Source organism: Cervus elaphus, chromosome 20 (assembly GCF_910594005.1).
Source record: "Cervus elaphus chromosome 20, mCerEla1.1, whole genome shotgun sequence".
Taxonomy (NCBI): Eukaryota; Metazoa; Chordata; class Mammalia; order Artiodactyla; family Cervidae; genus Cervus; species Cervus elaphus.
In genome coordinates this window covers 52,913,700-52,929,231 of record NC_057834.1, presented here as the reverse complement: position 1 = coordinate 52,929,231, position 15,532 = coordinate 52,913,700, and the positions used below count along the sequence as shown (strand labels likewise).

Genomic DNA, 15,532 nt, shown 5'->3' with positions numbered 1-15,532 from the left:
GTGTAGGAAAATGGCCAAGGATTTTTGTGGCTTGAGACTCAATGTGACTAATGAAATGATTAATAAATTTAGAAAAAGCTAGAACCCAATTTAGAATCACGGCAAAATTACATGACAAATTACAAACCAAAAGATAGCTTGAAAGGAATCCTAATACAAGCCTTTTCTGATCAATTACATTTGACACTTAGATGGAAAAATATCAGTTAGAAAAAGAGAGATTTGGCTTATACCAGGCACAAAAATTTAGAAATGAACACAGGTCCACAGGATCACTATCCAGACTTATCCAGGCAGAGATGAAAGGATCAGTGAAGGGACCTCCTGGCATCACCGACGGTTGGTTCCCCTGGAACCTTACCATGCAGGCACTCCGTCTGCCATCCTCAGTCTTCTCCTGTTTCACAGCTCCTGAAAAGCTACATATTTCATCCTCAGTGCCAGGTTCTTGCTTGACCTTCACTTGATCAGACTTAAAACTAAGACTGTTCTTCTCAGTTCTTCCTGATGACCCACAGCTAACAAAAACAACAAATAAAGGTCACATATGTTTGACTGCATCGTGTACATTTACATGAAACAATTATATGCAAAGTTCATTAAGTTATATGAAATGTTCATTAAAGTAAAAGCAATTTGTTAAGCTCACAGCAGATAAGGATACTTCATAATATGGTTAAGAGGAGTGTATTATAAACTCATACCATCAAATCTTAAAAAACGTTTATCAATCTTTCAGGAGACCCTAAACACATTTCATCGTCTGAGGAACCTACACTACATCATTTAGGGGATCTAGTAAATGATCATTTCCCTAGGCTACTAGTATAGTGACTGCTTCTCTAAATATAATAGAAGTTTAAATTGTTCTCTATCTCCAAATATCTAAAGGAAACATCAATAACAGTGATCCATGAAGTGCCCTCCAAAGGAATCACTATTTCAGCTTTTGAGTCCTAATGTGAATTAATGTGAAGAGCAGACTTCACTGGAAAAGACCCTGATGCTGGGAAAGACTGAAGGCAAAAGGAGAAGAGGACAGAAGAGGATGAGACAGTTAGATAGCATCACCAACTCAATGGATATGAATTTGAGCAAATTCCAGGAGATAGTGGAGAACAGAGGAGCCTAGCATGCTACAGTCCATGGGGCTGCAAACAGTCAAACACGACTTAGTGACTGAACAACAACCAAAGGCTAAGAGGGACAGATGCGTGACTAATCGGCTCTATCTAGATCATAGAGCAAACCACCGGCAAGAGAAGTGAATTAACTTTAAGACTGTATCACTGCCAAAAATGAAAACCCTTTTCACTCAATGTGTACTTTTCTACTAAAAGTACTGATTATTTAAAGTGTAATTTAAAAACAAGTAAATAATATAGAATCAGTCTTCAAAATGCATATACATATAAATAAAAAACATTCAATGTATCTTAAATAAAATCCTTACTTTGCACTAAATTATTCAAATTAAAAACAGAAAAATCAGTCAATATTTATTAAGTTTACCTTCAGCACAATACATTCTCTCTCTTCCCACACTATAATATCTTAGCTCTCTGTCCACCAAAAAAGTAAAAGAAACCATGAACAATTCAGTAGCAGTGAATTCAGTAGCCTCGAGTACCCACAAGGTTGTCTCAAAGCACCATTTGTTTCCCCACTAATATGACCAGGATTCCTTATGCAGTTCTTGCCTCAAGCCTGAGACCAGCTATTTGACTAAGATGAACGTGTGATATCATTTCACAACAGGAAGCAAGAATGTTTAAATGACTACTGGGGTTATAGCAAAATAACTAAGAAAAAGTTCTGATAAGCCAAATATGGAACAATTTAATTATCAATAGAAATAACATCTATAATACTAAAATATATAAAATATGTTTAAATATATGAGCTCTTAAAGTTAATATTGGTTAAAATTGGTCACTGCTGGAGGGTGCTGGGAATCAACTCATTACTATTAAAATAGGTAAATAAAGAGAATCAATTTATTTTGCCTTTCCAATAATCAAATAGTTGGCAGAAAATTTTTCTTTACAGACGTATTCAAAGAAGGTATAATACAGTAATTAAAATATCATTTTCAAGCCAGAAAAAAATAAAGCTGAGGCACTGACAATCAATGGTTGCTGTCACAAAAAAAATCTATGTTTTGTGACCCTGACAGTACACATTACCACAGTGAAGTAGTATCCCCATCCCTTTCCCTCAAATCAAACCTGAATCTAATCAAACCTCCTGACCTAAACAGCAATACAGAGAAAAAAATCAAAAGGTAGTTTTTACATGAAAAGATGGGGAAATGAGGAAAACTCTTTAAGAAAAACAATACATTTCTCTTCAACAAATACAATGAGTTTGACCTCAATGTACATGTTGATGGCAATGTATAGGACCTATCTGAATCTGATTAAACAAAAATAATTTTTAAAAAAAGTATTTATGAGAAAAATTAGGAAATATGAACATTAACTAGAGCTCTATTGATTAGAGTTAGCTACCAAATTTTTTTAGGTGTGTAATGGTTCAATGGTTATGAAACTTTTAAATCCTTACCTTTTAAGTAATAAATATAGAAACAGTTCCAAATAAAATGACAAAATGTCTGAAATTTATTTAAAATAAATTTAGACTGGGGAATGGGTGGAAGTATAGAATAAATAAAGACTGGCCATAACCTGATCATTGTTGACGATGGCTGAAAAGTATATGGGAGTTCATTATAATAGTCTATTTTTCAAAATACATATTTGATTTTTCTTAATAAAAATAAAAAAGCTATTAATGTAATACTCACCTGCCTCGACTACCAGTACTAGAAGTACTAGGGGGTCTCACAGGTGTGTGAGAATTGGATAAACCTGAAAATTAATAAGTCAAAATGAATATCTATGCAGGTAAGAAAGTTCAGAATTCTATCTACCCACTACAGAATTCAAGTATTATTATAAAGCAATTCAGCAATTCTTGGAAATCAGACCTAGTCAGTCTGTAAGTCAAGGATTTCATGTATAATCACTGGCAACTGTCAATCAGATTCTCTTAGCTGAGCCCAGAAAGCATTCTCAGAATCCTCTCAGAGCAACACTATTCAATCAATGGAAACTACTATATCAAGGGAAAGCTATTTGCAATCCCACCCAAAGTCATTTGATAAATATCCTACCTATATTAATTATTCTTTAAAAGTCCTGGCATACATTCATTAAACCTTAAAAACAGTATTAATCAAAAAATGTATTAAATGTGGATTTTTCATGCGATGCATCATTAAGTCTGAACTGTTCTAACTCTAGAAATAATAAGGGGGTATGTTTCAGGAAGAAACATGAAAAATACATTCCATAACCACTTCCACAGTGTCCATCTATTTCGAGCTGCTTTAATCATTCGTTCATGTGATAGGGTTAATAAAACTGGGTATCTCATGGACTTGATTGGCCACATTTTAACTGCAAACTGAAAATTCACTTGCCCTTTCTCATTTCTTGCTTTTTGAACAAATTTTCAATTTTTTCATTATTTAACAAAGTGTTTTAAACTTGAGTTGAAACCAAAGAATTCTTCAATTGACAACCTGCACTGTAAAATAGAATGCATGGATAGTAAATACATCTACAAATCCAGCAAAAAACATAAATATAGCTGGAGGTTGAGGGAGGGGAACATCAGATTTCTCAAGAGCATATACCACAGATACATATTATTTCAATTCACTGAAGACTGCCAACAACATTTGAAGAAAAATAATTAAAGCAATCAGGGAAAAAAATATTATTATAATGGTTAAGTTTATGTCTCAACTTGACCAGAATATGGTACCCAGTTCTTTGTGGAAAGGTATTTATTATGTTGGTGCAAACGTAATTTTGGTTTTTGCTTTGTTGAGATTTGCCATTTGATACTGGAATACATTCTAAATAAATGTGGTTATGTTATACATCATTTTAATGCACATTTCTCACTTTTTTTGCTAATGACTTATTACTTGCTGTTTATTTTATATTTATTTTAGACTAGGGAGATGATGTTAGACAAAAACCAAATTTATCTCATCTTTGAGAGATTTTCTTATTTAAGTTCAAAATGGGCTGTAAAGCAGCAGAGACAACTCGCAACATCAGCGACGCATTTGGCCCAGGAATTGCTAACACACAGTGCAGTGGTGGTTCAAGAAGTTTTGCAAAGGAGACAAGAACCTTGAACATGAGGAGCATAGTGGCCGGCCACTGGAAGTTGACAACGACCAGTTGAGGGTCATCATCGAAGCTGATCCTGTTCCAACTCACAAGAAGTTGCCAAAGAACTCAACATCGACCATTCTACAGTCATTCAGCATTTGAAGGAAGTTGGAAAGGTGAATAAGCTTGATAAGTAGGTGCTTCATGAGCTGACCAGAAATCAAAAAAATTGTCATTTTGAAGTGTTGTTTCCTCTTATTCTACGCACCACCACCAATCATTTCTCTATCGGATTGTGATGTTGATGAAAAGTGGATTTTATACAACAGCTGGTGATGACCAGCTCAGTGACTGGACCGAGAAGCTCCAAAGCACTTCCCAAAGCCAAACTTGAACCAAAAAAAAGGTTATGGTCTCTGTTTGGTGGTCTGCTGCCTGTCTGATCCACTACAGTTTTCTGAATCCTGGCAAAACCATTACATCTGAGAAGTATACTCACCAAATCGATGAGCTGCACCAAAAACTGCAATACCTCAGCCAGCATCGGTCAACAAAAAGGGCCCAATTCTTCTCCACAAACCTGACCGCATGTCAGACAACCACTGCTTCAAAAGTTGGAACAAATTGGGCTACGAAGTTTTGCTTTATCCACCATATTTAAGTGACTTTTCACCAACCGACTACCACTTCTTCAGGCATCTCAACAACTTTTTGCAGGTAAAATGCTTCCACAACCAGTAGGATGCAGAAAATGCTTTCCAAGAGTTCGTTGAATCCTGAAGCACAATTTTTATGCTACAGGAATAAACAAACTTATTTCTTATTGGCAAAAATGTGCTGATTGTAATGGTTCCTATTTTGATTAATAATGATGCGTTTGAGCCTAGCTATAGTGATTTAAAGTCAAGGTCCAAAACCGCAACTACTTTTGCATCAACATGATAGATGTTACTGACATTTAAATCAGTAGATATTGAGTAAAACATAATGAAGGTGGGTCTCTAATCAGTTGAAGACCTTAAAAGATTGAGTTCCCTAGAGAAAGAAGGAATTTTGCCTCAACTCAAGACTGGCATCAACTCTTCCCTGGGTGTCTACTCTCCTGACATGCCCAGCAGATGTCAGATGTGCCAGCCCTAACAATCACATAAGCAAATTAATTCCTTAATCTGTCTCCTCTCTCCCCACACACACATACCCCTCTACTACTGGTCCTGTTTCTCTGGAGAACCCTAATACATACACTGAGAGATACTTTTTTAAGGTGTTACAGAAATGAGGTGGTACCTCAACTGACTTTACCTGATGATCCTGGAGATAGGGCAGAGGGTCCTGGGGAGGGATTCATGGTGCTTGTGGGCTGTGGGGGTAGGTGACTGCCTGAGATGTATCTACTTAGTAGATTATCTAAACTACTTGAACCAGCATCTTCCAACTAAAGAAAAAGAACAAAAAGATAAATTTGCTTTGATTAAAGCAGATAACTTATTTCATTAATATAATCATTTATACTCAGTTTACTAAAACAGATTATCCTATATCAAACTCAGCTTAACTGTTGCTTCCTTATCCTCCTGAAGACCCACACAGTATAGTTTATGCAAATATAGCTTTAATTAAAATGATTCAATAAATACCTGGCAGCTCCAGACAAAGCCCAATAACCCACTAAATCCCTTGTGTTTTACTATGAAAATAGCTCTGACACACCCTTACACTTTTGCCTTTTCTCAAGGCTGATGTAGGATCCTGTTTTCAGCATCTTTGTCCCTAGCATCCTCCTAACTTTATTTCAACATCCATAGTCATGCCAAAATCATTCATATCTATCAATATGATATGATTGATATCAATCAATATCTAACTAATTAGATACCTGATCATGTCTGTATCTAATTTAAAAGTTCTGAAAAGTCTATTACTCAACAGAAAGCCTTTATCTTGAGGTATAAGGTCCCTTATTACACACAAAAAAGGAGGCACTCAACAGAAAAACTAAGACCTTTTAGCACACTGGATGCAGTAAGTTAAAAGCCAGAGGACCTGGCGCTGTGACTTTAGGCTAGTTCCCAATGTGAACATCAGTCCCTATCTTTAAACATCCCACTCACAAGGAAGAACTGTGATGATGAAATGGAAAAATATTTATGTAGAAAAATAAGTAGTAGCAAAAAATATTTAATTATGAAAATTACCTTAAGAAAAATTTTACACTATTCCATATCAGAAATGCTCAAATTATTAATTAAATAATTGCTCATCTTCTAGGTCTTCTTGCTTACTTACTGATCTACTTTTACCCATACCTGCCTCTTTTAATCTTCTCTCTTACTAGAGGCAAGATCACTTTTTAGGCAAATCTACTTCTCATTCAAAACAGGAAACTGGGGCCTGGTGGTTAAGAATTCACCTTGCAATGTAAGGAACGACAGTTCAAACCCTGGTCCAGGAAGATCCCACATGCTGTGGAGTAGCTAAGACCATGTGCCGCAACTACTGAGCCAGGGCTCTAGAGCTCCTACGCTGCGACTACTGAGCCCACGCACTACAGTGACTGAAGCCTGTGCTCCGCAACAGGAGAAGTCACTGCAACAGAGGCCCATGCGTGCCACAGAGAGTAGTTCCCTCTCACCACAACTGGAGAAAGCCCACGTGCAGCAACGAGGACCCACCACAGCCAAAACATAAGTCTTTAAAAAAAAATCCCGAAAATTGAAGACATATTGGCACATTTACTTCTCACTCTCCTTTTCCCCTCAAAATCACACTGATTTTCAAGGCTATAAAACAGGAAAGAGTGACATCAAATCTTGAAGAAAAACTACAAATATAAACCAAGGTAGAACTGGACTGACATAACAATGATCAGAACAAAGCAGCCCACAACATACTACAGTCAAGAAAGGACTCTCCTAAAGTAAATAGCTTTCATCATAAAAACAAGCTGAACCTATCAACAAAGTGGAGGGAAGGTACCTCAAGACAATAAGGGTCATTTATGATAAGCCCACTGCTAACATCATACGTAACAGTGAAAAGCTGAAGTGAAAGCCTCTCCTGTGAGATCAGGAAAAACAAGCATGCCCACTCACTACCACTATTCAACATGGTATTAGAAGCCTAGCCAGAGCAACTAGGTAAGAAAAAGAAGAAGTAAAACTGTCACTATTTGCAGAGGACATGGCATTATATATAGAAAACCCTAAAGACTTCACCCAAAACCTGTAAGAATAAATGAATTCAGTAAAGTTGCAAGACACAAAAATCAATATATGAAAATCTGTTGCATTTCTGTACACTAATAATGATCTATCAGAAAAAGAATTTAAGGAAACAATCCCAGGGGAGTTCCTTGGATTGCCTAGTGGTTAGGATGCCAGGCTTTCACTATCAGGCCCAAGATCAATTTCTTGTCAGGGAAATGAGAACCTGCAAGCCGGGTGGCATGGCCAAATAAATAAATAGAGCCAGGCTCCGCAAAAAGAGAAGCCACCTTAACAAGAAGCCCATTCACTGCAACAAAGAGTAGCCCCCCACTCACTGCAACTAAAAACTCAGCACAATCAAAAATTTAAAAAATGAATACATATAATTTTTAAGAGTACTTAAAAAATAAAATCACATGAAAAAGAATAAACCACCTAGGGATAAATTTAACCAGGAGGTCAAAGATATATACACTGAAAAATGTACAACATTGATAAAAGAAACTGTAAGACACAAATAAATGGAAAGATACTCTGGGCTTGTGGATTGAAGAATTAATACTGTTAAAATGTTCATAATAACTAAACCAATCTTCAAATTCAGTGCAATCCCTATCAAAATTCCAATGGCAGTTTTCACAGAAACAGAACAATCCTACAACTTCTTTGGAACTACAAAAAAAACACAAATAGCCAAAGCAATCTTGGGAAAGAAGAAAGTTGGAGGCATCATAGGCCAGAATTTCAAAGCCACAGTAATTAAAACAGTACGATACTGGCATAAAACCATACATACAGATCAATGGAAAAGAATAAAGACACCAGAAATACACTCCTACATATATGGTCAATTGATACAAGACAAAGGAATCAAGACTATACAACAAGGAAAGGATAGTCTCTTCAATAAACAATGTTGGGAAAACTGGACAGCCACATGCAAAAGAATAAAACTAGACTATTATCTTACACCATACACAGAAACCAACTCAAAGTGGATTACTCAAAGACCTGAATGTAAGACCTAGAAGAAAACAATGGCAGTAATAAGCTCCTGGACACTGATTGTGGCAATGATTTTTTGGATCTGATTCCAAAAGCAAAATTAAACAAGTGGGACTACATTCAAACTAAAGAGCTCCTGCACAACAAAGGAAATCATCAACAAAATGAAAAGGAGACATACTGAATGAAGAAAATATCCATAAATCATATATCTGATAAAGGGTTAATATCTAAACTACATAAAGAACTCACACAACTGAACAGTAAAAAAACTAAACCATCTAGGGACTTCCCTGGCAGTCCACTGATTAAGACTCTGTGCTTCCACTGCAAGGGATGTGGATTTGATTCTTGATCAGGGAACTAAAATCTTACATGCAACTCCCCAAAATCCAATTAAAAATTGGGCAGAGAATTTGAATAGACATTTTCCCAAAGAAGACACAGAGATGGCCAACAGGTACATGCAAAGGTGCTCAACATCACAATCCTCAGGGAAATGCAAATCAAAACCACAATGAGATATCACTTCACCCTAGTTAGAAAGACTATTATCAAAAGGACAAGAGATAACAAGTGCTGGTAAGGATGTAGAGAAAAGGGAACCCTTGTGAACTGTAGTGAGAGTGTAAATTGGTGCATCCACTATGGAAAACAGTATAGAAGTTTCTTTAAAAGTTAACAGAACTATCACATGATTCAGCAATTTCACTTCTGGGTATTTACATGAAGAAAACAAAAACACTAATATTTTTCAAACTTAAATTTTTGGCCACATCAAGGCACGCAGGATCTTAGTTCCCCTACCAGGGACCAAATCTGTGCCCTCTGTAGAAGCACAGAGTCTTAAACTCTGGATCACCAGGGAAATCACCCCAAACACAAATTTGAAAACATATATGTGCCTCCATTTCACTGCAACATTATTTATAACAACTAAGATATAAAAATAACCTTAAGTGTCCATCAATAGATGAAGAAACAAAGCTATAGATAAATGAATAAAATTGTGTGATATATGCATATACACAATGGAATAAATATTAGCCATAAAAAGGAATCTTGTCACATGTGACAATATGAATGGCTAAGTGAAATAAATGAATGAATAAGCTAAGTGCAATAAATCAGACAAATAGCATATGGTCTCAGTTACATGTGGAATTTAAAAACAAACAAAAATAGAAACAAGCTTATAAATACAGATAGATTTGTGGTTGGCAGAGGTGGTAAGTGGGTAAAAGGGATAAAAAAGTACAAACTTCCAGTTCTAAAATAAATCATGGGGAGATAATGTACACCATGGTGACTATTATTAATACTCTATTATATATCTGAAGATTTACTTTCTTAGCAACTTTCAAAGTCCTCCGCTCTCACACACAAAATTTTTATGTATGGTGACTGATGTTAACTAGAATTACTGTGGTAATCATTTTGTGATGTATATAAATATCAAATTACTATGTTGTACAATTGAAACTAAGTCAATCATACCTTAATTTAAACAAAAAGGTAAACAGGCCTTTCTCATAAAGCCCTTTAATGTCACAAATAAAAGGCAGAAAGTGAGAGCATGCTGTGGGCTAGCTAGAGGGATGATTAAGAGATATGAAGAGTTGTGCCTGCTCAATGGTCACCGCTACTGGCCAAGGATTCACTTGTTACGCTGTAACTACAGGAAAAAATCCCTAGCTATAACTAAAGTTACCTAGAGAATCTGTGAGGAGGAGCAGTTCCCAACATGGGCCACAGACAGAAGTTGAGCTATATCTCACCTAAACGTAAAGGAGTGGATAAGAGAATTCAAAACAGACATGAAAGGTCCATGTTACCTATTTCTATTGCCACTCCTTTTATACTCTCCCACCTACAGTTTGTATCTCTGGCCCTAGTGACAACCCTAGAGTTAGAAGAGTGAAAATATTAGGAAGAGGCAAACTTCAAGTACATAAAAGGGCTTCTCTGATGCCACTACAGCACTGACAGGGGAATGCCAGTGCAAGTATTTATCTCGATGTTTCATCGGGCATGGATTGAGTCACTATAACTAAAGTCAGAAGTCTAACTGGAAAAATATTAATTCACTTGTTTATTAAACCAATGTTATTTAAGTGTCCTTGAATAACGGCATGGAACAGGTAGGTGTTATATAAATAATTTCTAAGACTTCAAAGGAAAAAGACAATCTACAAAGGAATGTAAACAATCAATGAACTGGACTTCCCTGGTGGTCCAGTAGTTGAGAATCTGCCTGCCAATGCAACAGACAAGGCCTTGATTCCTGGTCCAAGGAGATCCCACACGCCACAGGGCAACGGAACCCACGTGCCACAACTACTGAGCCCACGCTCTACACCTTGTGTGACTCGTGCCCGAGAGCCTGTGCTCTTCGGCGAGAAGCCACCACAATGAGAAGTCCAAGCACCACAACTAAGTAGCCCCCACTCACCACCACCAGAGAAAGCCCATGCAGCAAAGAAGACCCAGTGCAGCCATTAATAAGTCAATAAACATTTTTAAGATCAATGAACCTAAAAAAAGATTTAAAAAAACCCACACGAATTAAAGAAATATAAATGAAATCAACAAACATCGTTTTTACCTATCACATTGGTAAAGATGGAAGACAGCCACTATCAGGAACACAGTACAGAATGGGTATTCTATAACATTTAAGTTTACATATGAATACCAGAAAGACACATATGGTTTTCCCAAGACGTCATATTATCCATATAGTATCCAAATAAATTACTATGTCAAGTATGGAAAACTGTTTACAAAGAATTTAACACATCTACTGTTTAATAATCTAATAATAATAATTTAACACATCTATTGTTTAATAAATCTATTCTGAACAGAATCTAATATTCACTTAACTATTCAAAAAGAATCCAGGTTCATCATATATTCCCTCAAAGTCAAAATTACTAACAGATATTACAATTCTTCTGGAGATGAATAGTAAAGTGAAATAAAAAAATAATTCAACTTGAGAGAAATCTATTTAAATCAACTTCTACTCTACACTGGATAGCTGTAATGACCAGTATTAAGATATATCAATGAACACCTGAGACTGCTTTGTATTTATTTCCTGTCTGCACTGCATAGTTAATGCTCCCTTGTCTGCTTCCTGTGTAACCTCCCCCACACTTCTTTTCACTATACCATAGAAAACTACAGGGTAGGAGAAAAAGTATGCAATTCTTCAAGAGACTATAGGTTTACTTCCCTTTCTATTTTTGGTTGTACTTCTGTGGTAACCATCTCAAACTGCTTTAAAAACAGGTGTCAATGAGTATTTGCAAAGGAAGCATGTTAGTTGCTCAGTCATGTCTGACTCTTTGCAATCCTACGGACTGTAGCCCACCAGGCTCTTCTGTCCATAGAATTCTGGACAAGAATTCTGGATTGGGTTGCCATTTCCTGGATTTTCCCGACCCAGGGATCAAACCCCCACCTTCTGCATTGCAGGCAGATTCTTTACCATCTGAGCCACAAGGGAGGCCCAGTGTTGGCACGGATGTGGAATAACTGAAATCCTCATACACGGACACTGGTGAGAATATAAAATGGTGCAGCCACTGTGAAGAGTTGGGCAGTTCCTCAAAAACTTCTATGACCCTGAAATTCCACTCCCAGAAATTTAGAAAACTGATAATCTATGTTCACAAAAACTTACACACAAATGCTCATAGCAGCATTACTCCTAAGAGTCAAGAAGTGGAAACTCAAATGTCCAGCAACTGATGGAAGGATGGACAAATTTGGTATATATTCACAGGACAAAATATTCAGACAAAAGAAGGAATTAAGTACTGATATATGCTACAAAATAGATAGATTTGGTAAACATTATGCTAAGCGAGAGATGCCAGAAACAAAAGGCCACATACTGCATAATTTCATACATACAAAATGTCCAGAATAGGCAAATTCATAAAAACAAAATAAATTTGTGGTTTCCAGGGACTGGAAAAAGGGAAATGGAGAGTGACTGCAAATGGGTAGTTTCTTTTAGGGTGACGAAAATGTTCTGGAATTAGATAGTGGTGATGGTTGCACAATCTTGTGAATATACCAAGAACCACGGACTATACTGTCCATTTCTTAAAAGCTGGATTTCATGGTACGAGAATTATATCTAAATTTTTTAGAGCAGATACTACTTTAATAAAACAGTAAATAAAAATAAAGTTAGGCCATATGTCTGCAAGGAAGAAAAATTTCATAACAGAAAACATGGATCCTGTTCTTCCTATCGCACTTAGAAAAACTAAAGATGGGAACGGATATATTCTGGAACTTCTTGTCTTGATTTCAAAGCTCTTGCGCAAGGTAACAAGAAAAGTCTAATAAGGGCTCATTTGCCTTATGATACCCAGGCTTTTCAAAAATGTGGAGCATCCATCCTTCCTTCATCTGTTCTCTGTGGCCCTAGAAAATTATGTTAAGTTTGACATTAGCAACCTTTCTTTCCCTTTGAAAGTTTCTTAAGAATTGGAACCAAGTCTTGTTTCGTTTTATCTTCAGCATCCACTTCAGCATACAATGAGTGCTTGAATGACTTCTTTAACACTGTACCTACCTATCCCTGGTTGCCCAGAGCCCCTCAATACTCTACTTTACCACACCTACAATCCCAAACCATCTCCCCACTATCTCTATGGACAGCAGTGGGAGAGAAATGGATTTCTAATCAGGTGCTAGGCTTTGAAATGCAACTTACCATTTATTGGGTGACTCTGAGAAGTAACTAACCTCTCTCTTTCATGACATAGGGATACTGTAGATACCATATGAGATGATTTCAAGCATTAAACTGAAAATTTATAAATTATAAGCTTACAACTTACAAATTTTATTTTTTATTGATATATTCTAAAATTCTATACTGTACAGTCCAGTACTCTCAACACCACTACACCTACCAATCACTTAGCCAAAAGATTTCTCCTATTACCAGGGAAGCAATCAGATTAAGAGAATTCACAAGTTAGTGATTCTGAAACAATTCAGAAGTTATAGAAACATCCTTTAAAACTAATACTATAAATCCACTAAATACATAATACTAAATTGCAGCCACGAGAGTCACAGGTCCTAATGTTTGAGTGATTTCACTGCTCCTTGCTCCCACAGTGACCCTTGACTCTGAATAACTCACACTATACATGAGATTACTCAATAAAACCTTCAAGTTTTATATTTCATTTTCTAAAAATGCTTTTAATTCAAATACCCTTATAAAATTTTAGAAGGCACCAAATGATATTTTTCTTCAGAAAAATAGGTGAAAGGGACACAACAGCTCAGAGACCCATCCTGCCCATCTTCTACTCCTCACTATTACTTCCTCTCTCAGTACCACCCCTGAACATGCCTGATATCTAAACCTTCCAACCTCCTTTCTCAGTTGAACCTATTTGCATAAGTCTCTTTTCCACCTAACAGAAGATTCCCAAAAATTTAATTTATTTTGGTCCTGCGTCTTCTCTCTGGATCTAAACCTTCTCTCTGTATCTAATGAAGCAAAAGTGCTGCATTAAACACTAGGTTTGCCTGTTGGTAGATGATAGATAAGCAAAGCTGACGCCCTGTAGCTTTAAAATATTGAGAAGTACTAGGTCTAGCACACATAAATTTTAAAAATTCAAATATTTAGACCAGATTTTTTTTGAAATTTCAAAAGAAATATTGCAGCTGAATTAAAAAAAAATACAAAAGCAACCAGAAATATATACTCAACTCCCTAATTAACACAAGGTTTTAAATCTCTCATTCAACTTAAATACAAACCTGTATAGGTGGAATATCTGGCAGCGATGGAAGGTTTTCTGGATTGGTAACTGAGGGAATTAATTCTATTGCTGTAACAGATGGGCTGGTGGGACCTCGATTTGCATTCGCCATAGTAGCTGTAGTAGGGCTGGTTGGATTGACTGGGTTGTTATGTACTGACACAACAGGAAAGGGTCCAGCATGCCCTGGGTTTGAATGCTGTTAGGAAAAGAAGATATTATCATTACTTGATCTGCCAGGATGGCCTAACATGAGCAGTATCTTGACAACAATTTTCAGTTTAGTAAGGATACACAAATTCAGTGTTTGATACCTGTGGCCGAGAGACAAAGTAGGCCCTCTCAAACTTAGGCAGGAAAAATAAAATTCAAACTTAGCCATTTCATTTTCTGTCCTCTTTTTTTTTTTCATTTTCTGTACATTTTGGTATAGTATTTAGGAAAAAAACAAAAACTTGCCAATAATTGTACCCTGTCAGTCTGGTGATATGATTTTACTTGAGAACAAAGATATATAAAAATAGATGATCTGGAAGTCCCTAAAGTTTTCAATCATCAGACACAGAAAACCTCTGTTCTGTCTATATTTCACTTTGACACTTTGGTCTTTTAGTAAATAAAAATAATTGTGTATTGTGTAACTAATATGGTAGAATGACGAATTTACAAATGGAAACCTGGTTATCAATTCCTAACTCTTAATTCTGTGTGACGTTAGGCAAAATCACAATCTTGGTAATTTAGAAATGTGGATAAGGACAAATGAAAATGGACACCTGTCTTTCTGAAGGTTGTTATGAGGATCATTTAAGATAACATATAGAATTTACAGAAGAGCTAACACTTATCTGACTCAAACTCTTCCAGAAAACTGCAGAGGAAGGTAAACTGTGAAACTCATTCTATGAGGCCACTATCACCCTAACACCAGAACCAGACAAAGATCCCACAAAAAAAGAAAACTATAGGCTAATATCACTGATGAACATAGATGCAAAAATCCTTAACAAAATTCCCGCAAACAGAATCCAACAACATATTAAAAAGATCATACATCATGACCAAGTGAACTTTATCCCAGGGATGCAAGGATTCTTCAATATCCACAAATCAATTAATATGATACACAACATTAACACATTGAAAGACAAAAACCATATGATTATCTCAAACGATTCAGAGAAAGCCTTTGACAAAATTTAATATTCATTTATGATAAAAAAAAAAAACCCTCCAGAAAGCCGGCATGGAAGGAACATACCTCAATATAATAAAAGCCATATATGATAAACCCACAGCAAACATTATCCTCAATGGTGAA

At 36.2% G+C, this 15,532-nt stretch overlaps 1 protein-coding gene across 3 annotated transcripts in view; it reads right to left on the bottom strand.

The window, feature by feature from the left end:
- Nucleotides 1-15,532, bottom strand: part of TRIM33 (tripartite motif containing 33) — a 140,906-nt gene that overhangs the window by 13,354 nt on the left and 112,020 nt on the right. For all 3 annotated transcript variants that reach the window (XM_043875612.1, XM_043875613.1, XM_043875614.1), the window contains exons 11-14: nucleotides 14,210-14,410; nucleotides 5,493-5,625; nucleotides 2,807-2,870; nucleotides 362-518 (exon numbers count right to left, since the gene is read on the bottom strand). In XM_043875612.1, coding sequence (XP_043731547.1) covers nucleotides 362-518; nucleotides 2,807-2,870; nucleotides 5,493-5,625; nucleotides 14,210-14,410 — 555 coding nt within the window. The remainder of the gene's footprint in view (nucleotides 1-361; nucleotides 519-2,806; nucleotides 2,871-5,492; nucleotides 5,626-14,209; nucleotides 14,411-15,532) is intronic.